The following is a 20,480-nucleotide window of genomic DNA, read 5'->3' as shown; positions in this document are numbered from 1 at the left end:
ATACATAGAGAGCAGGGAAGAAAAAGCAATAGAGTGCCAGGCTTAGCTGGCACTCTGGAAACTCTTTAGAGCCAGAGACTGCTTTTACCAGCCCAAAGCATATGTGAAGTTTTGAAAAAGTATTCCAGATTTGTCACATTTCAGTGAATTCCAGACAAGTACAGTCAATTTGGGTAGAAGGACATGTTTATGTTGCAGAAGGGATACAAACCAGATGGGCAAATGAGACTGAATCATGTGTCCTATTTGAAGACTAGAGATTGAATAAGCAGGAGAGCTCTTTGCCACTATAACTAGCTATTTATCCCTGCATTTGCAAGGGGGAAAAGATTCATAATTGAAAAGAGCTTCTCATATCTATTAATGGTTGTACCACCCAAGGAGCTGTTATACTACAAGAACTTCTACTGAAGGTGTTAAGAAAACTCAAATGAGGGATTTTGTATTACATTTTTATATTTCAAATGAAGTTATACCTTCACTATATATTTGAAATGCTGATTTAAATTATTAACAACCCAATTCTGAATGAAAAAATTGAATATTTATTTCAGAATCCCCAGAAGCAGGGTTTCACTACCTAACTGTAAAAAGGAACATAGACTATCCCTCAAATAGTCTATATAGTCTGCAGTGCTTTTAAACTATCTCTGCCTAAAACATTTGAAGCAATTGCAAGAAGATTCCTTAAGACTCATGAAAATCCCCTACTTTAAACTTGGTTTTGGAGCAGAATTTCTTTCTTCAACTAGTGGTGCTACCATCAGACCATTATCCAGGAATGAAGAACAAAAGTAAAATATGAACATCTTTACTCTCTGTGAAGTTTTAAAAAAACTTGCAGCTTCTTTCTTGACACAATCTTCCATTTCCTTCTAAAAAGCGAAACCCTTGATTTTGTTTTCTAATTACTTACTTTAAGCTATGAAACATTCTTGAACTGCAATCACCTTCTGTCACTTGGTCAGTGCTTTTTGCATTCTGATTTCCTCTCACATCTTTTTAAAATTCCTCAGCCTCACAGCTCCTCGTATCTTTTCTGTGAACTTTTCTCCTTTGCTTCACATTTCTCTATCCTATTCTGTGAAACATCCACATGATTAATGCTGGTTTAAACCCATTCAGAAGTGCACCTGTTCTCCTGTCCCTGCACATGTCTAGGAGACCATTCATGCTGTAAGAACACATTCTTTTCTCCTTCCAGGATCCTCCACAATTTTTTCATATACTGTATTACACAGGAGATGCTGTTAATATACTGGACACACTTCCCACTATATATCTCCACTTGACTGTGCTATGTAAAAACAGGAGGATAATTTTGCTAAATATTTCACCCACAACCTTTCCCAACTATTCACATAAGTAAAGTAACTTAATAATCCTTTTTTGAAATATGGACTTTGTTTTGTCAAGAAGTACAACCGTGTGTGCTCTGTTTGCATGTAGGGGAAGAAAGATGAAATTTAGATTCCATACTTCCCAATGTGGATTCTTTTTGCTGTCCCAGTTATGTGCTGAATTTATTTACCATTTTTGGGTTTGTGGCCCTAGAGGGCACCAGGAAGCCACCTGGGGTGCCCACCATCGGTCATCACCGGCTGCTTGGGAGCCTGAGAGTTCAACTACCAAACTCATAAAAACATTTCTGTTTTGTTCAAATTGAACCAGGCTCCATTTTATGTGATTACCATGTTTCTGCCTCTTAACAGACCCTATCACAGACTGACAATGAAGCAGGTTCCCTTAATTTGCTGTGAATTAAAACATGCTCATCCCTTCACGATTTGCCTGTCTTGAGTAACACAGAAAAGTGGCACTGACTGCATATTTGGGTCTAATCCTACACTGCTCACGTGGTCAATCTTCATAAGTCAAGAAACTGAAAACTGCATTTTTTTGCATTCTTCTCCTGGTATCTACTAACACACCTCATTCATGTTGTATTAATTATGATGTTAGTTACCTAAAACTATATTCAAGAATCCTAAACTGCCTAAGAAAAAACAGTAGTTGTAAAAAACCTACTTTCTGTGTTGATTTCTTTCTACTAAATATAGTTTACATGCCTAATCCTCACGAAAAATTCAAATGCCTTCTCCAGGTTTTGAAGTGCAAAGCTATACTCTGTAACCAGTTTATGACACTCAGACCAGCAGTCTACTACCACACTCATGATGAAAACCTCCCTCAAAGCTGGCCCTGAGAAGACCCAGTGTACCACACAGCTGTTGTTGCTCTGTTGAATTTGGACCTCATTCTGTAATTCAATTTTTAATACATTACTGATAGTTTTGATGTACAGTAAAAGGACAGGAACAATCAAAAAATTGAACCAAACTACTTTTATTTGTTCTTCTTGTTTAAGAAAACTAAATCCAAGCTCTTCTACTTAAACAATAAGCTCATGTTCCTTTTCTGTATTTTCTTTCTGCATTATTAAAACATTTTTTATTAATATTCAAATAAGAAACTTGAATCTGAGGATTTATGCATATTTCTCTCTTGCAGTGAGGGGTCATTGATTGCAACATGATTGCCAAGGAGTGTTAATGCTGGCATAGACTGTGATTGGCTGCCCAACACTCACTGACTGTATTTTATCAAATAAATAAGTGGGAAAAGAACTGTGAATAAATTATATAAATAGGGAGCGTGCTACTTTTGTTGCCTATTAAAATATTGTTATAAAGTATTTTACCAGAAATGCCACAAGACAATTTAAGAATATTTTTCTAGATATGGTTGTTAATATGCCAAGTACATTGTAATTCATGTTCTGTTCAATTGTAGATGTGAAAAGACACCTTATGCAGTAAATTTGGAATCTATACCTCTTCTTTACTTCCTTATTTCCAATACTTCCATGGATTAGTTTTTGTTAAGTAAAATATTGTTTCAATCTGCACAAAAAGGATATATGAATGAAACTCAGTATCTAGTGAAGATTAACATGTAAGTGAAAAAGAATTTTTTCTTTACCTATTTATGTAAAAAGTCAATGTCTGTCAGTGGGTCATCTATATATTTACAAAGATTTGGAGCCTGCTCTTCAAAATTTTCTTCATATTTTGCTTGACTAATGCTTTTGCAGATGAACAAATCTGGCTAGAGGGAGCAAATGAGCTAAAAATCAAAATCTTAGGATTTTTTATTTTTATATAGAAAGCAAGCTGGTCAAAAGAAAAGCATGGCTATTCCATTAGTCTGTTCAATATGCCTATGACTAGATTTAATCACCTAAACAGATTTCAATGCCCTACTGTTCACTTGGGCAGGGTCTCTACACCTGTCAGAGCTCAGAGCTTCATATCCACACTTTGGACATCTCAGGCTGCCAGCAGGAATGTCACTGGCACAGCAAAGACCTAAATTTAAGTGTCTGCCTAAGAACTTGGGGAGTAAACTTCTGCCACAGGCAATGAGGCAAATGAAACTTGACTCAGTGGCTCAAGAACACAGGGTTCAGTGTCAGAAGTGAGGAATGAAACACATATCTCTGGGGCTGAAGGAAACCTGCTCCTTTCTGCAACCAGAGGCAGAGGCCAGCTCGAGTATCTTCAGACATCTCCACTGAACAGGACAGATCAGATGTTTGGGAAGACCCTCCCATAAGACACCCAAATGTTTGTTTCTTCATCTGTGAGCTGATTCTCAACCCAAACCAACACATTTGACTGTTACATAAAGTATCAGGGAGCCTTCTGTACAGAAAATAAGAAATATTGCACTATAATGTTGTCTGATTAAAAAAAAAAAGTAATTACATGAAGAAAACTGTAATTTGCTTTTGGGGAATAAATTATAAAAATGAGTCCAAAGTAACATATATTGCCAAGTCAGTTGTATCAATGACATCTTTTTAATGCTCGCTGTAAGCATTGCTCCATTGCATCACTCCTGGGGATGATAAAAATTTAAAACTAACACTAACATTAAGAAAACTGTAACTCATTAAGTGGAAGATCCGAATATACAAAACTGAACACATATCTCACTAGTCCCATGCAAGGAAAGCATGACCCCTGACCCTCAATATAAATATATACTGGCGTACAAAGTGTTCCCTGTTAAACTAAAGACTCCCCCTCCAAACCTTCAGTACTGCATATTTAGAAGATACTTGGACTCACTATTTGACAGGGAGAGAATATTTATGCAGGAAGAATATTCAGCTTTCTCAAAAAATAACTAACTTAGGAACACACTCAAGTATCTGCCAGATGGTAACTAGTCAGAATCTGCAAATGAGACCCACACATATGTATTAATACAGACATCAAAATGTAAGCTCAGTAAGTGGCCAAAACTTGTTTAAAAATCCTAATTCAACACCCTACAAAGTGTTTTTTGATGAAAAGAATTGAAATATCAGCACTTTAGTAAAGAACAGGTGAAGGGTTAAAGGAAATACATTCTGCTTGCCCTTGGCTCAGATGAGCAAAATGCGCTGGAGTCTTTCAGGGATCAGAGGGAGAATGAGATACTGCTTCTAAAAATAGTACCAAGAGCATTTTAGTTTGTATCTCTGTATGCCACTCAGAACTAAAAAGAAAAGCTTATTCCTTCTAGGAATTTTGTGTGCATTATTATTTTATAACCCTAGACAACTTCCTATGAAATTTCTTACGCAGTAAAGGGACAGCTGGAAAGCCCTCATTTTGGAGGCACACATCTCCCTCTGCAGGTCTCTAGAGGCAGCGTCTTCCCGCACAAACTCCTAAGGCACTTAGGTAGAGCAGACTGCACTGTGCCTCCTTTAGGACTGCACCCTCCCTCCCAAGTCTAAGCTTTACATTTCAGAGACACAATACACATAACTGCACAAGACAAGAGTAGACTGTATTTTTTGGATTCTTTCCAATTTGCTTTTGTATGTGATTTGCCAAAGCACTGCACTATTTCATTTATTCTCCTTAGATGTTTGAGATCAGCTAAGTCAAATTTGTAGCACACACTGGGCAAGTGTCAATGGAACTGCCAGGCCTGTGTTTATTTCCATGCTTTTAGCCACTGTTCCAAACTTTCAGAATTTTTACTTATCTTTTTTGTACTTAAAGTCTTGTTAATTCCTGTGTAGTTTGCTCTGATTCAGACAGCCAAGCAATCCAGTCTCTAATTAAGGTATTAATACTTGCATATTAATCTATTTTGAAAGCATAAATCTATATAATTTTGCTGAAATAGGTACATGAAAAAGGAAAGCCAGAACAGATTCCTTAAGGGTCACACAATGCAGAGATGACAGTGACAGAAGTATTTTTCATAGTGTGAGAAAAACTCTGTTATGATACCTTCCTAATTTATGTTGATGAAAACTTGCATAGCAATAGGTAGCTCCTTTATTCTGGTATTTCTTTGATAACTGTTTATGTAGCATGATCAGTGCTGTAATACCCTATTTCTAAGTCACCTGAAATGCAAGGGATACAAAACCTAAAAGATTCCAAAAAACCACCTGCAACGTTAGAGTAATTGCATTATTAATTGCATTCTGTTAGTAATGGAAATTCAGAGGCAGTGCCTGTATTTCTTTTATAATTTCATTTGAATTACTCTTGTAAGACAGACGAGGGTACTGGGTTTGCACGGCCAGGTTTGGTAGTGGGGGGCTGTGGGGGGCAGCTGTGGGAAATTGCCAGAAGCTCCTCCTTGTCCCACAGAGCCAATTCCAGCCGGCTTCAGGACTGACCCGACGCTGGCCAGGGCTGAGCCCATCAGAAATGGTGGCAGCGCCTCCCTTACCTGGTAAGAGAAAGAATAAAATGTTATTGTGCAAATGTGATTGTGATGGGAGAAGTGTGAGAGTATATGAGAACAACATCTCTGCAGGCACCAAGGTCAGTGAAGCTGGGGGGGATGAGGTGCTCCAGCCAGAGTGGAGATTCCCCTGCAGCCATGGAGGCACACAGGGATGCACAGATCCATGTGCAGCCATGGAGGCACACAGGGATGTACAGATTCCCTGCAGCCATGGAGGCACACAGGGATGTACAGATTCCCCTGGAGCCATGGAGGCACACAGGGATGTACAGATTCCCCTGCAGCCGTGGAGGCACACAGGGATGCAGAGATTCCCTGCAGCCATGGAGGCACACAGGGATGCAGACATTCCCCTGCAGCCATGGAGGCACACAGGGATGTACAGATTCCCTGCAGCCATGGAGGCACACAGGGATGCAGAGATTCCCCTGCAGCCATGGAGGCACACAGGGATGCACAGATCCATGTGCAGCCGTGGAGGCACACAGGGATGCAGAGATTCCCCTGCAGCCGTGGAGGCACACAGGGATGCAGAGATTCCCCTGCAGCCATGGAGGCACACAGGGATGCAGAGATTCCCCTGCAGCCGTGGAGGCACACAGGGATGCAGAGATTCCCCTGCAGCCGTGGAGGCACACAGGGATGCACAGATCCATGTGCAGCCATGGAGGCACACAGGGATGCAGAGATTCCCTGCAGCCATGGAGGCACACAGGGATGCACAGATTCCCTGCAGCCATGGAGGCACACAGGGATGCACAGATTCCCTGCAGCCATGGAGGCACACAGGGATGCACAGATCCATGTGCAGCCATGGAGGCACACAGGGATGCAGAGATTCCCCTGCAGCCGTGGAGGCACACAGGGATGTACAGATTCCCTGCAGCCATGGAGGCACACAGGGATGCACAGATCCATGTGCAGCCATGGAGGCACACAGGGATGCAGACATTCCCCTGCAGCCATGGAGGCACACAGGGATGTACAGATTCCCCTGCAGCCATGGAGGCACACAGGGATGTATAGATTCCCTGCAGCCATGGAGGCACACAGGGATGCAGAGATCCATGTGCAGCCATGGAGGCACACAGGGACGCACAGATTCCCCTGCAGCCCCTGGAGGAGCCCCCGCCGGCGCAGGTGGATGCCCGGGAGAAGCAGTGACCAGGGCCAGGACAAAGAAGGCCTCTCCGCTGCCGGCGCTCCCGGGCTCGCGGCGGAGGCCCCGGAGCCCCGCCCGGAAGTGACGCGCGCGGCGCGGGCCGGGCCGGGCCGGGCCCGCCGCTCCCGGGGCCGCCGCCGGGCGGAGCCCGCCCGGGCCGGGGCGGCCCGCAAAGCGTCCGGGCCGAGCGCCCCATCTCCCGAGAGGCAGAACGCCTTCTCCTGCCTGCTCCCAAACGCCTGCTGCTCCGCAAATGCCCTCACTCCCTTCTAGGCGTTCTTCCCATTATTTGATACGCTGTAATCTCATTCCGTAGCCTCTTCCCCCCTAAGCCAGCCTCCTCTCTGTTGGGCATCTGTCCAAGTGGGCACTTCCTCGTTACGGTGAAAGCGCTGTTTAGTTGTGAATATGAGTGGTTAGATCCCCACTGGAGAGCGGCTGAGGGGAGCTCAGGCTCTCCAGGTGAGCGGGGTCAGGAAACACGGCTGGTGGGAGCTCAGGCTCTCCAGGTGAACAGGATCAGGAAACACGGCTGGTGGGAGCTCAGGCTCTCCAGGTGAGCCAGGCCAGGAAACACGGCTGAGGGGAGCTCAGGCTCTCCAGGTAACCGGGATCAGGAAACACGGCTGAGGGGAGCTCAGGCTCTCCAGGTGAGCCAGGTCAGGAAACACGGCTGGTGGGAGCTCAGGCTCTCCAGGTAACCGGGATCAGGAAACACGGCTGGTGGGAGCTCAGGCTCTCCAGGTAACCGGGATCAGGAAACACGGCTGGTGGGAGCTCAGGCTCTCCAGGTAACCGGGATCAGGAAACACGGCTGGTGGGAGCTCAGGCTCTCCAGGTAAGCCGTGGAAACACGTTCCCCACAGATGCCACGCTCCAGACAGCGCTGCACATCTCCGGCACCAGTGCGGTGCCTCCTGCTCACACGGACCGTCCCAAACTCCTCACCTCTGCTTACAAACGGGCTGGGGCAGAGAAGAACATGTGGAAGAAATAAAAAATCTAGGCAGATTATGGCTGCAGGCTAGAGGAAGGTGGTTCGAACAAGAGTATAAGCCATTATGAATGGCCAGTTTTATTCCATTGCAATAAATAAACCTAGACTTTGACATTCTGGTTTTTGTGTAGTTAGGAGACAATAGTGTGATGGCACAGAGCTAGGCATAATTTTCTCATAATTCTCCCTTGATAGAAGTCAGTCAGAAAGTATAGACTAGCTGAAAAAAAGATAAAGGTATTAATGTGAGTTTCAATGCACTGTTTGATCTATAGTGCTCTTTGACCTCAATAGCTGTTAGCATCTGCATTAAAAATAGTTTAAGCTTTTTAAAACTCAAGATTACACCTGGAGATATGTCAAATATTTAATGTTTAATATCAAATGTCAACATAGCACAACTCTATAAATATAGAGGCAAATAATTACTTATAGATAATATAAGGAGTTTTAAACAGGATGACTTCTTCTAATGGAGTTGAATTTTGCTAGTTCAATGCCTGTTCAATGTGACACAATCTTTATGGCTCATAACTCACCATGATTAGATTAATAAAACCATTTCAACTCCTGTGAGTCCACAGAAGTGCCAGGGATTCCTATGCCTTTTAGAAAAAAAAAAAAAAAAAAGTGCCTTTATGTTCAGGAATGAAAATAATTTAACTAATTATACCTTTTCTGCAAGCTCTGGGAATTTCATCTACAGAAGACAAATGGGAAGTGATACAAACTGCCAACATACAATGAAATGCTAGATGTTTTTTCTCTTCAAACTCAAGCTGCAAAAGTGATAAACAAACTATCTCTATTATAATAGTAAAAAAGAGAAATTTAAGAAGTTACATATAGTGCAAGAGATAAATCATGGGCACATTGACAGATGTTACTTACATGAATATAAAAAGGAGATTTCATCATTAAATCAGATGAACTGAGTAATAGTTTAAATTGTTACTTGTAACTCAGCTGTTCTCAGAGGTTTTCTTTGGTTAGAAAAATAAAGGTAATTGAGTGACTGGCAGAATTTATTACTTGGCTTCAAAAGACCATTTGTAAAACCTGTCTTTTAGGTCACATTTCAAAACTAATAATATAGGGAAGAGTGCATTTTGTTTTGGGAAAAAAATCTAATTAACTATTTGAAACAGATCACAAATGTATTGGGAAAAAAACTGCCAAAGATTACATCAAAGTTTTTATGACATAGAGGAGTCAGATCACAGATTAGGCAAACTTATTTATTTATCCCATATATTGCTTTGATACATATGAAAGGAGCAAGTTTTATCCATTAGAAGTTCTGATCAGAAGATTCACATGCATTTATGAACTGAAAAACTCAACACTTCGTTTATGACATATTATGACTAACACTGTTATTTCTTTTCTTATTTTTGATTGCTGTTGATCCCAACTATTCTAACTAATGTTTTTATGTTAAGTAACTCGATGCTGCACACCCTAATTACCTACTGCACTCATAATAATCTTGTTTATTTAGAAACGTCTTTGCTCTCTAGCCTGGGCAAGGACAGCTATTGATTCTCTTAGATAATAATCAAAAGCTGTTTGTTTATAATCTTCATTCTCCAAATTCCCTGAAATTAATTTTATGATAATTTTAACCCAGTTAGAAGCTGCTGAAAATGGATTTGGAATGGTACTGATGCCAAATCTAAAAGAATAGTATTTGTAGCCTAATAAAATACTTCTTTTAACCTTGCAAAATGACTACTTGTAATCTTTGAAAGTGATATCCTTCTTGCTTCTGGTTTGTGTCTCATCTCTGCAGAAGTGTTACTGGTTCACTGGCTGGGGATTCTGCTTGCTGTGCAGGGAGCACTGTGGCACCACAAAAAACCCAGTAAAAAAAGCAAACCAGGAAAGAGACGTAAATGGAACAAAAAAGTGGAATAAGATTTGCTTGCACATTAAGATCAAAGTCTTTACCAAGCTACAGTCCTCTGTTATAATTAAACTATAATGGCCCTCACATCCATAGGCCACCCTGGTTTCACCATGCTGCTGCAAGTATTTTGTTACCAGCATCCTTTCATAAAACTATTCACAGTTATGTCATATCTGAAAGCCAAGGCTGTGAGTCAGGACTAAACTTCTTCACTGCCAGTTCGTATCCATTTCTTTTTGGCCAACACTGCCTTTCACCAAAGGAGCTCTTCTTGCTCCCTAGTATTTAATCTGTGATTTATTTTTAGGGATCCCTTCTCAACCTTAGGTAATGCAACCTGTTAGGTAATGCAAGCCAAGAGCAGTTGTCTCCTCTTGTTAGACAGCCACCAGTGCCCTGATCATTCTCATTCCCCCTTGCTCTCCTTCCAGTCAACATCCCTAAGCAACAGTGAACAGAGATGTGTACAGTATTCCAGATTAAGTTTCACAAGTCCTTTCTTAAATATTTATTTTGTATATGTACTCACCTGCTGTGTTCTAGGATCCTCTTTGTCCTTTTGAAAGTCACATCACATCAGAAACACCAGTGATCCTGCCTCTGAATAGCATTTGTGGGTCTTCAGTCCTGCTGGTTTCCCTCAGCTGAGATTATGCTAATAGTGGAAATACTGACCTGCCACCGGGTGGATGCCCTTTCATTTTGCACTGTTGAATTTCAGATAGTCACACAAGCAATTCTGTCTCTAGTCTTCAGATGTTTCCCATATGGCATTTTAAAAAAATCTTTAAATGCTGCTTAGCTCTCAGTCTTTAAGTCAGTAGCACAGCTAGTGCTGGTGTAATTACTGAAAATATTAAAGTCAGTCTCAAGATGGATCTTTGAAGTACTCCACTAGTAAGTTTCTTTCAGTGTAACAGTTTTTAAAAATAATTTTTAGTAGTCTCTTCCCATCATCATCTTTTGTTTCTTGTTTTAATTCCTGTCTTAATTGGATTAGTAATGACTCATACCATGCAGTATCAGAAACTTTATTTAGATACTGCAAGATCAGATGTACTAAATTTCCTATAGTGACTTTATATCAAATTCAGGTAGTCATACACAAAACCCTCTATGTCCAGGTCTGATATAGTAAGCTGACTGTATTTGGGAGTCTATTTCTGATTTTCTAATTGATTAATGCTTAATTTTCATAAAATTGTGCTTACCTATTAATCACAACTTGAAGAATGTTTATTTTCACATATGGATAATGTCGCTTTAATAACTATTGCTTCTTTGCAACAATGTTAATGCTTCCATTACAGCAGAATAAATACTGAAATGCTTAAATTGCTAAAATCCTGTTTTAAAAATTTCTGTAGATATTCACTGGAAGCCTCAGGAACACTAATTTATATTTCAGGCGAAATAAAGGTTCCATTCTGATTGGAGTTACCAGTATAAACCTACTAACTGGAGAGTATCTGTCCCTGATTTCTTCCAGTGAAAAATATTTCAGATTCAGGCATTGTTATAAATGCTTTTTAAAAACTGTCTCTTGTTATATTAGAACTTTTAAAATTCAGATCAGAAAAAATAATTCCATATTGTACACTTAGGTATGGTAAAGTATGTTAAGGAAAGGTTTGGTTATTTACGCAGACTAGGACATCATTCAGGATGAATTGATGTCATCCCTCCTCTCTAATGGCTCTACCTGTATTATTTTTCATGTTAAGACAGTGGAGTCAAACAGCTGTGATCCAACCTTGCCGTAACAGTTAGCTCTGTGCTACATAAATGGAAACAGAGCAGGTTTTTAATTGGGATGAGGTAAGCTCTCTCCCTCCATTTCATCAGGGAGTTGACAGGACTTGCTGAGCTGGTTATGTAGCATTTAACCACAGCCCTTTCCCACAGGAAGGACTTGGCAGGGGAGCAACAAAGCTGGTAAATGTAATTACCTGCTATTCCGTGACTCTCAAAGCATGCATGATGAAATGTTTTCTGTGACACTCGCTTCTAGCTGCAAAATGATGATCCCTCCTTTTGCTGCTTATTGATGGCAGGAAGGCAAGGAAAGGTGGGCACTGCAAGGCTGTGGGGGACAGAGGGGATGACACTTGCCATGGAATCAGTCTGTTTCCCAACACTGAGGCCACACATGGTAGTGCTGGCTGCTTGCTGCCTCAAGGAGCATTTTTTCACTTCAAGAATAGGCAGTATTGCACCTTCTTTTCTACCACAGTTATTTTATGCTTCCAATTTTTATCAAGATTAAGCTATTAATAATATTTCCTGCAATTGTGAATGGTGATTTCCTGCTTCTGGTATTTCTGTATTGCCCGTTTCCTCTACCTCCTTCACAGTCTGTCCTTGTCAGAACTGTGTTCTGCTCTTAGTCTTAGCTAAAGTATCTTCTTTCTTGACCCTAAACTGCCATTAACCAACATGAAAGGGAAAGAAGGTGACTGATGTCCTGTAACTGATAGAAAATCAGACATTGTGAACACTTTTATATCTCATCAGGTTTATAAAAATAGAGAACTTTTCTAAACATCACACACATTATAAAATTTGTCTATGTAGCATTATTACCACATTATTGACATTTCTTTTCAGAGGAAACAGCATTGTTGATTCCCACCCCCCACTTTTTTTATCCTGGTTTTTATCCTGGTATCATCTTAAGGCCCTGTGCACAATGATCTCTACAACTGCCATCTACACTCTGAGCAGAAATGTGAGGCTTGATCTGCGTCATCGCTCACATTTAGAGACTCACTTATCAACTGGGATACCAACTGAGCCCTTGAGACATGAGCAAATGTCTATATTTATCACCAACAGCCCTTTTTCCACAAACTCTTGCCACATGATGTCATAGCACTGGTTGCATCTCAAATGCCTGGTGCACCCATACAGTGAATAAAATTTTAAGATATGCAGAAGCTGAACAACAAATTGTGAGGCAAAGCTCTCTGAGACATAGCCCTTGTTTTATGCAACATTTTCACACCTCAGTGTAAGTGTGGATACAGTTTTCCTCCTTTTTATGTTAGCATAGAGGATGAAATAAACTACTTTAGTTATTACTAACACTTAGGCCGTCACAAAGCAGGTGGCATCAGGAGTAGAAAAAAGACACTGGGAATGGGAAAGAGCAGAATTGGTTCTTTTGGCAGTTCTGTTGCCTTGTAACAGATTTATAGATTCACTGACCATAGCCCAAATAAGTTACCTGTAACTGGTAATATTATGAAAGAAATGGCATGATATGACATGATATGATATGATGATATGATATGATATGATAATCTGCAGGCAACAGAGGATGAAATTGATGTTTTGTCAGTATGTTCCTTCTAGTTGAATAAGTGTATATGCATTTCTTCCCTGTACTGGAAGTTTCTTGATATATTTTTCTATTTTCTAATAATTTACAAATTTTTGACTTGGTATACCACTTCAGATTATTAGTATAAATTCAACATTTCATCTTCAACTTACATACAAAAAGTTATTTTGTATGTAATCTGTATGTAATTCTGTATGTAATTTGTATGTAGTCATATTCATTAAATACTTCAGTGAGAAATATCTTTATCTGAAGGGCTGTTATGTCAGCATAAACAAAAACAAAACTAAAAAGAAGCAGTGGAAATGCTTATTTAGTGCATTTCACTCCATCATTTTAGCCAACTTCTTTCTTCACTAGCAAATGTTCCTGGTGATGTAATTAATTTGTTTCTTCTATGTCAATCATGTATCTACTACACGTTAAAGTTAAAATTAGTTCTACTCTCATGCATTTCATTTTACGTCAGTGAATACCACTGTTGTTCCACAGCTGTTTTTGTGATTGTGGTTTGCCTTCTAAACAATCTAAACTATCCTTGGAATGTGCAGGGTAACCAGTGATAACAGTAATGTCAAGAGAAACTTTAACCACGGGAGATGTTTATGCTTTATTACTGCAGAGCTTGTTTTGAGATCTATTCTGTAAGAGCAAAGGACTGGACATTACCCTGCAATGAGTGAATCAGAAGCTCAGGAAGATTACTCTGTGGAAAACAGTGAAGGACAAATCCATAGCGTGCTCTTCTCACTTTCCAAACACCTCTGGTGCTTGTGAGGCCATGACCTGTAGGGAAAAGTGGACAGAAGCTGGAAATACAGGAGTATTCTGGAAGTAACTGATACATGGGTTGTGTTTTAGCTGGGTCATAATAAAGCAAAATTTAGTTTTTCTTGGAATTAACAGCAGTTCTATATGTATCTGAAAGAAATTTTAAAGACCAATATTCTAGTAGTAAAAGGCACTAAAGGCAGAACCATGCATCCCTGGCTTTTATAGAGACTATTGCATTAAAGGCATTCAAATATTTCTTTGAAATTCCTATTTCACCAGAATTGTACTTATAGCACTTGATCATTCCAGATCATGCACCTGTTCGTGGTGGATGGCCCTCCATGGAAGTGTTCAAGGCCAGGCTGGATGGAGTTTTGAACGACCTGGTCTAGCAGAAGGTGACCAGGAGCTAGGTGATCTTTGAGATTCCTTCCAATCCAGGCCATTCTATGATTACTCCCTGGTGTAGTCCATGGTTTAGGACGCTATTGTCAAAACCTGTCAGATATCTAAGAGAATTACCTTTAGGAAGTGCTGATTCCTGGTAACTCCTAGTATGAGATGCTTCTGTGGCAGAGGCTCAATGAGATTTTTGTCACTGGTCATCCAGAGAAACTGGATTCCCCTCAGGTCAAGTATGTGTGACTAACTCTGGCTGCTCAGTGATGAAAAATGTTGGTTGCATTACACTGTCAGTACTTAATAACACAGGTAAAACACACCAAGGTGAGCTTCTCTTTCCATTTACTTCACACAGGACATAATAAAGATGTCAAAAGTAATATACTATTAACATCAAGACAGTGGTTACAATGTTTGTTTTGTCTCTCAGTTCCCTAGCAACAGATCTTGATTGTATTTTAACATTATTAGTAGGCCTATTTTGTGCATTTTAACTGAAAATTTAGGAAAGTCATTATATCTACTTACAAGCAAATGAAAAAAACAACAAGCTATCTGCCACCATTATAAAAACCTAATGGCATATCTAGGATGTGTTTCAGGATATTCCTTGTTCAGACAAACAAGTTTTCCTATCCTGAATATGCTACATTAGAGCATCAGAATACTAGTACAAGGGTAATTTGGGCGTACAAAAATCTATTTCTCTCCTCAAATGAAGCATCACAAACTTCAAGTGTAGCCAACAATCAGAATTAAACAGCTGCCCATCCATTAATGTACCACTGTTCCAAATAACCTACGGATTTGGAGAGGCAGAAGAGTCATTAGCAGGAGTTTCTATAATATCCTAGAAGAAAGAAATTTGCAGTACTGAGCATTCAAAATGCAGCACTTGCTCCTGCCAGAAGTGCTCTTATTCTGCTGCATCCATTTACTGCTCTCTTAAGAGAAAGAGCTGCCTTTCCCTCCCCTCTCTCTGTTAGCAGACTATTGAAGACTTTAAACCACTATCCTGTATTCAGCTCTGACATTTACTAGAAGACAGAACATTCACTAAACCAAACTGCAGATAGCTTTTCTGAAAAAAAAAAAAAAAAAGCAGCAAAAGAACTGGTGAGCATTAAGTAACATACATTATACAATTTTATAAATGACCAAACACACAATGAAGAGCAACTGGCGTATTTTAAACCCACTTGGAAGGGGCAATTTCCAGTAATTTTACATTAATTCTCCTATCAGTATATATATAAACATATATATGTTAACTTGGAAATAGACACTGTCAAGTTTTGATTGAGAAATAAAACTAGACTGGAATCTTTCCTTTGCTTCAAGGCTCCATTTCAAGGAGGAAAGATTTCAATTTACTGCTATTTGGTCAATATATATTTCTCTCTAAGTAATGATCACTCCAGAAATAAAGACCCACTGACTGGGCTCACAAACTATATTTAAAACAAAGTTCTGAACATTCTGAAATACAAGAGTCACTCTGTAATTTCAGAGCAGTTGTAATATCTTATCCCACTCTAACAGGCTGCCAGAAATGCTCCTGGATAAGGCCCATCACCATTTGTTCTAAAGATATCAACTTTTTGGCTGGGTCTCTCAGGTAACTGAGGGCATTTTGGCTTCGATTCATATCTGATATTCTTCTTACATTTCAGCTTCGAAGGCAAATATTTAGGATATGTATTTAATCTGCAAAATTTTACTAAAAGGTTCCCAGTATTGCATGCAATAAACTGCTGTGTTTTATCCAGAATAAAAAAGATGTGAAAACTTTTACTGTAAATATCCACATTACTTTGTATGAAGGATTTGAGCATTTTTTTCTCCAACATGTAATTTAGCTGAGTGAGTCATAATATGTTTTCCATGTAAAGAGAATGAAATTCCATACTGTGTTACTGGTATCCCTGGAATTAACTGCAGAGACTGAAGATAGGAAGTATATCCCTAAACATTGATACAAAATACAACCAAGGCTCCAAAGAAAATTATTTTGGACCTTGCAGTATATTGCAACTAATCCTCTTATTCTGTCTTTTTAATGGATGTAAATGCAATGAGGAAAAGAAAGTTTTCAGAATATCCAAATAAAGGGTTTTCTGTTTGTTTGTTTTTTTTTCTGTTTGTTTTTAAAGTTCTACAATCTGCTTGGACTACTAACACTTTCCTGAAGATACTTGAGGCTGTGGGATGGCATTCAGAGCTGTTTCTAAGCATCACTTTGAACTTTCATATGTCAGTACCTTTTTTCCCTGCTGTGTTAGGAATGACTGTTAGCATTTGATCGAAGTGCAAACGGGTGTTTCTTGGTCAGCATGCCCGTCAGAACATAATGAAAACGGAGAGTGTACAGATCTCATCATCGTCCCTGGACAAAGGCTTTATGACTATATTTATACCGCAGCTAAGGCTAGAGGACATGGCTTAATTTTAAAGCGCTATCTGCATTAATAAACCAATTATCAATGATCCTGACGAGACCCATATTTCAGACGTTAATACGTGCTGGTTTATACCACACACCTTTGTATGCAGGCAGTGCATTTCCCAGAGCGGCACGGCAGGTGGGCGAGCAGCACTGGCGCCGGGCAGTGACGGCCCCGGGCGGCTCTGAGGAGCACGATCCCGGCCGGCTCTGAGGAGCACGATCCCGGCCGGCTCTGAGGAGCACGATCCCGGCCGGCTCTGAGGAGCACGATCCCGGGCGGCCCTGAGGAGCACGATCCCGGCCGGCCCTGAGGAGCACGATCCCGGGCGGCCCTGAGGAGCACGATCCCGGGCGGCCCTGAGGAGCACGATCCCGGCCGGCTCTGAGGAGCACGATCCCGGGCGGCTCTGAGGAGCACGATCCCGGGCGGCTCTGAGGAGCACGATCCCGGCCGGCCCTGAGGAGCACGATCCCGGCCGCAGCCGCGCACCGGAGCCGCGGCTCGGAGCGCACGCAGCCGGCGGGCGGCGCTCGCTGACGTGCGGCAGCCCCGCCCTCGGCGCTCCCGCAGCTTCCAGAAGGGCCGCGGCCCGCGGGGGGGCCGGCCCGGTGGCGCAGTCGGAATTGCTGCGGCCGCGGGGCCCGGCCGGGGCGGGGCGGGCGGTGATGCCCTTGTTTATTTTTACCCGGGCGGTTCATCCTCCTCGGCAGCCCCAGCGCGGCCCCCGCTGCCGCTCCCCGCCCCAGCTCCGACGGCGGCGCCGCCTATAAAGCGCCGCCCGCGGGGAGCCGAGGATGCAGCTCTACAGCTCCGTGATCACCCACTACCCGGCGGCCGCCACCGCAGCAGCCGCCGCGGCCTCGCCGAGCTCCGCCGCCGTCTTCAAGGTCTCCTTGTCGCCGGGACCCTCCGCCGCGGAGGCACCGAGCGCCGCCGACGCCGCGGGCCCGAACGCGGCCGCCGAGAGCTCCGGCAAGGACAGCTTCGTTCCCGCGGGGGGCAGCAGCAGCGCCGCCGCCATGCCCGCCTTCTCGTCCTGCCTGGAGGTGATGCCGAGCGGCCCCGCGGCGGGGCCGGCCGGGCGGCCGGCGGGCGGCCCGCAGTTCAGCTCCTGCGCGCAGGTCACCGTCAGCCGCCGCCGGCCGCTGGAGCGGATCGTGCCCATCCGCATCGTGCAGCGCGCCGAGGCCGCCGCGGAGCTGGTGCCGGGCTCGCCGCGCAGCCGCGCCTGGCTGGAGGGCATCCTGGAGAGCGTGCGGCAGGCCGGGGGCGACGGCGAGGCCGCCGCCGAGGAGCCCAGCAACCGCAGCCTGCGGCTGAGCGAGCACTGCCAGGCGCTGCAGGCGGCGGCCGCCGCAGCCCAGCCCGGGCTGGTCCCCGGCTGCGGCCCCGCGGAGCGGAGCGGGGGCCCCGCGCAGCCCGGCGGCCCCGCGCACGGCGGCGAGGAGGAGGCGGCGGGGCCCGACGTGCGGCGGGGGCCCGGCGGCAGAGCGGAGCGCAGCGAGAAGCTGGCGCTGTACCTGGCCGAGGTGGAGAAGCAGGACAAGTACCTGCGGCAGAAGGGCCGGTTCCGCTTCCACATCATCCCCGACGGGAACTGCCTGTACCGCGCCGTCTGCAAGGCGGTGTACGGGGACCAGCGGCTGCACGGCGAGCTCCGCGAGCAGACCGTGCACTACATCGCCGACCACCTGGACCACTTCAACCCCATCATCGAGGGCGACGTGGGAGAGTTCCTCATCGGCGCCGCCCAGGACGGGGCCTGGGCCGGCTACCCGGAGCTGCTGGCCATGGGGCAGATGCTGAACGTGAACATCCACCTGACCACGGGCGGCCGGCCCGAGAGCCCCACCGTTTCCACCATGGTTCACTACCTGGGGCCCGAGGACCCGACACGGCCCAGTATCTGGCTGAGCTGGCTTAGCAACGGGCACTACGATGCTGTGCTGGACCGCGTGTGCCCCAACCCCGAGTACGAGGCGTGGTGCAGACAGACTCAGGTACAGCGCCGGCGGGATGAGGAGCTGGCCAAGTCCATGGCAGTGTCCTTGTCCAAGATGTACATTGAGCAGAATGCCTGCTCCTGAGAGCGCCTGGGCCGGGAGCTTGGCTGCAGGGACTGACAGAGAGGTGTGCTGGCTGTGATGGTGATGCCTTAATCCTTAATGAAGCAGCAGCACCCCAGACGGAGAAAGACTGTAGGTTGCGGGGGATAAATACAGACGTAGTTGTAATATTCTGTTGTAAAAACTTAGCCTCGGGTTATTTGCAAGCAGATTTCTCTGTGTATGTTTGTGTCTCCCCTCTGCACTGTCTATTTTCTATAAGAATGTATTTTTTGCACACTATTTTTAAACTGTTACCTCCATCTTCTACATCTTACATTAGTATCTGGCTTTCAGCTGTACAGCCAAAAACGTTTGTAAACAGTTTTTGTAAATAAGGCTTATGATGTAACAGCTATTTTTTGCTGTGTTTTTTACCCATAAACCTTATATTTTTACCAAATGAAGTTGATGTCAAACTGACCCCCCTAGTTGATGAAAATATTGTGGGTATTTTCTTGCAAAATTAAACTAATGGCTTTTGTAAAAGTGTGGCAAAGTGAGAACAGACTGCTTTTAGGAACAGTTGCTTTCTCTGCCTGGAGCACAGAACAGGTCCTTTGAGCCAGTTGGAATGCAGCTACACGTGAACAGTGCAGGGAGCAATTGACTCTTCTGTTTTTAATTACTGTTTTGAGTAAACTGGCCTCTTGTTGCCTGGTTGGCTCACTCTCCGCTCCATTTACATTATTTATCTATAATAACAGAACATTTACTTGCAATAGAATGTTGTGACTAGATAATAGTCTCCTGCTTTGGCAGTAATTGCCTTGGCTGCACCTCAGTGTTTGTGTTCTTGTTTCTGGGGTTATGGTGTCTTTCGTATAAGCCCTGCTTCTTTTTTGGCACTGGTGTTTCACCAACAAGTCATTATCTGATCACAACATTTTATTCACGTGACTTTATTTTCTAATCAAGAAATCAGGAATGGTATTCTACATTATGGTTTAAAAGAGAAAAAATACTTAAATTGAGGTTTGTATGGTTTGCTGGGTCAAACATTTAAATGTCTCCAATCTGGATTCTGTCTCTTCTACTTTCTGATTAACTTGTTAGATATATTTATTAAGTAATGCAGTTTGTACTTTTTTATTTTGTAATATATTGTGATTTTGGAATTTATACTGTATTTGTATAATAGGAATATTCACAGCTAAAATGGAATGAATAAAGAATATAATTTTACTTGTGCTCTTCTTTTGTATCTTGTGCATTCCTGATGTGGGGAAGAATTGTGGGTGGGTTCACAGGACCTTTTATTTAGCTTTTCTGCCTTAGTCTCCCCTATTAAGAGGTGGGAAGAAGGGGCATGGTACTTTATAGATGTGAACCACTGTTAGTTCTGGTGTCTGTCAGTATATGAAAGAAAAATGCAGGCATTTAAAAACAATATCTGGAATTATTTTCTTCCTGCAAGAGATCTTAGTATATCTGTTTGCCAGTGAGAAACAATTTTCTATATTAATATGCCTTGGAAGAGGAGTTCTCAAGGGGTTGGTGGGGAGCCAGCTCTCTGCTGGACTGTGCACCCTTGGGCTTGGACACTGGTCTTTGGGAGCCTCCATTCTGCAGCTGGCC

General features: G+C 43.1%; 1 protein-coding gene across 1 annotated transcript; it reads left to right on the top strand.

Moving 5' to 3' along the window:
* The first annotated feature begins 17,372 nt into the window (after window positions 1-17,372).
* OTUD1 (OTU deubiquitinase 1) lies at window positions 17,373-20,087 on the top strand. The gene has a single exon (XM_064408097.1). It carries the CDS (start codon window positions 17,592-17,594, stop codon window positions 18,882-18,884), a length of 1,293 nt encoding a protein of 430 aa, XP_064264167.1. The 5' UTR covers window positions 17,373-17,591; the 3' UTR covers window positions 18,885-20,087.
* Window positions 20,088-20,480: the final 393 nt, after the last annotated feature.

This window comes from Passer domesticus, chromosome 1 (genome assembly GCF_036417665.1).
Source record: "Passer domesticus isolate bPasDom1 chromosome 1, bPasDom1.hap1, whole genome shotgun sequence".
Taxonomy (NCBI): Eukaryota; Metazoa; Chordata; class Aves; order Passeriformes; family Passeridae; genus Passer; species Passer domesticus.
Note: the sequence above shows the minus strand (reverse complement) of the source record. Positions and strands in the feature narration are given on the sequence as shown.

Excerpts from the sequence above, each read along its gene's own strand:
- OTUD1 (XM_064408097.1), top strand. The coding sequence starts at position 17,592 with ATGCAGCTCTACAGCTCCGTGATCACCCACTACCCGGCGGCCGCCACC.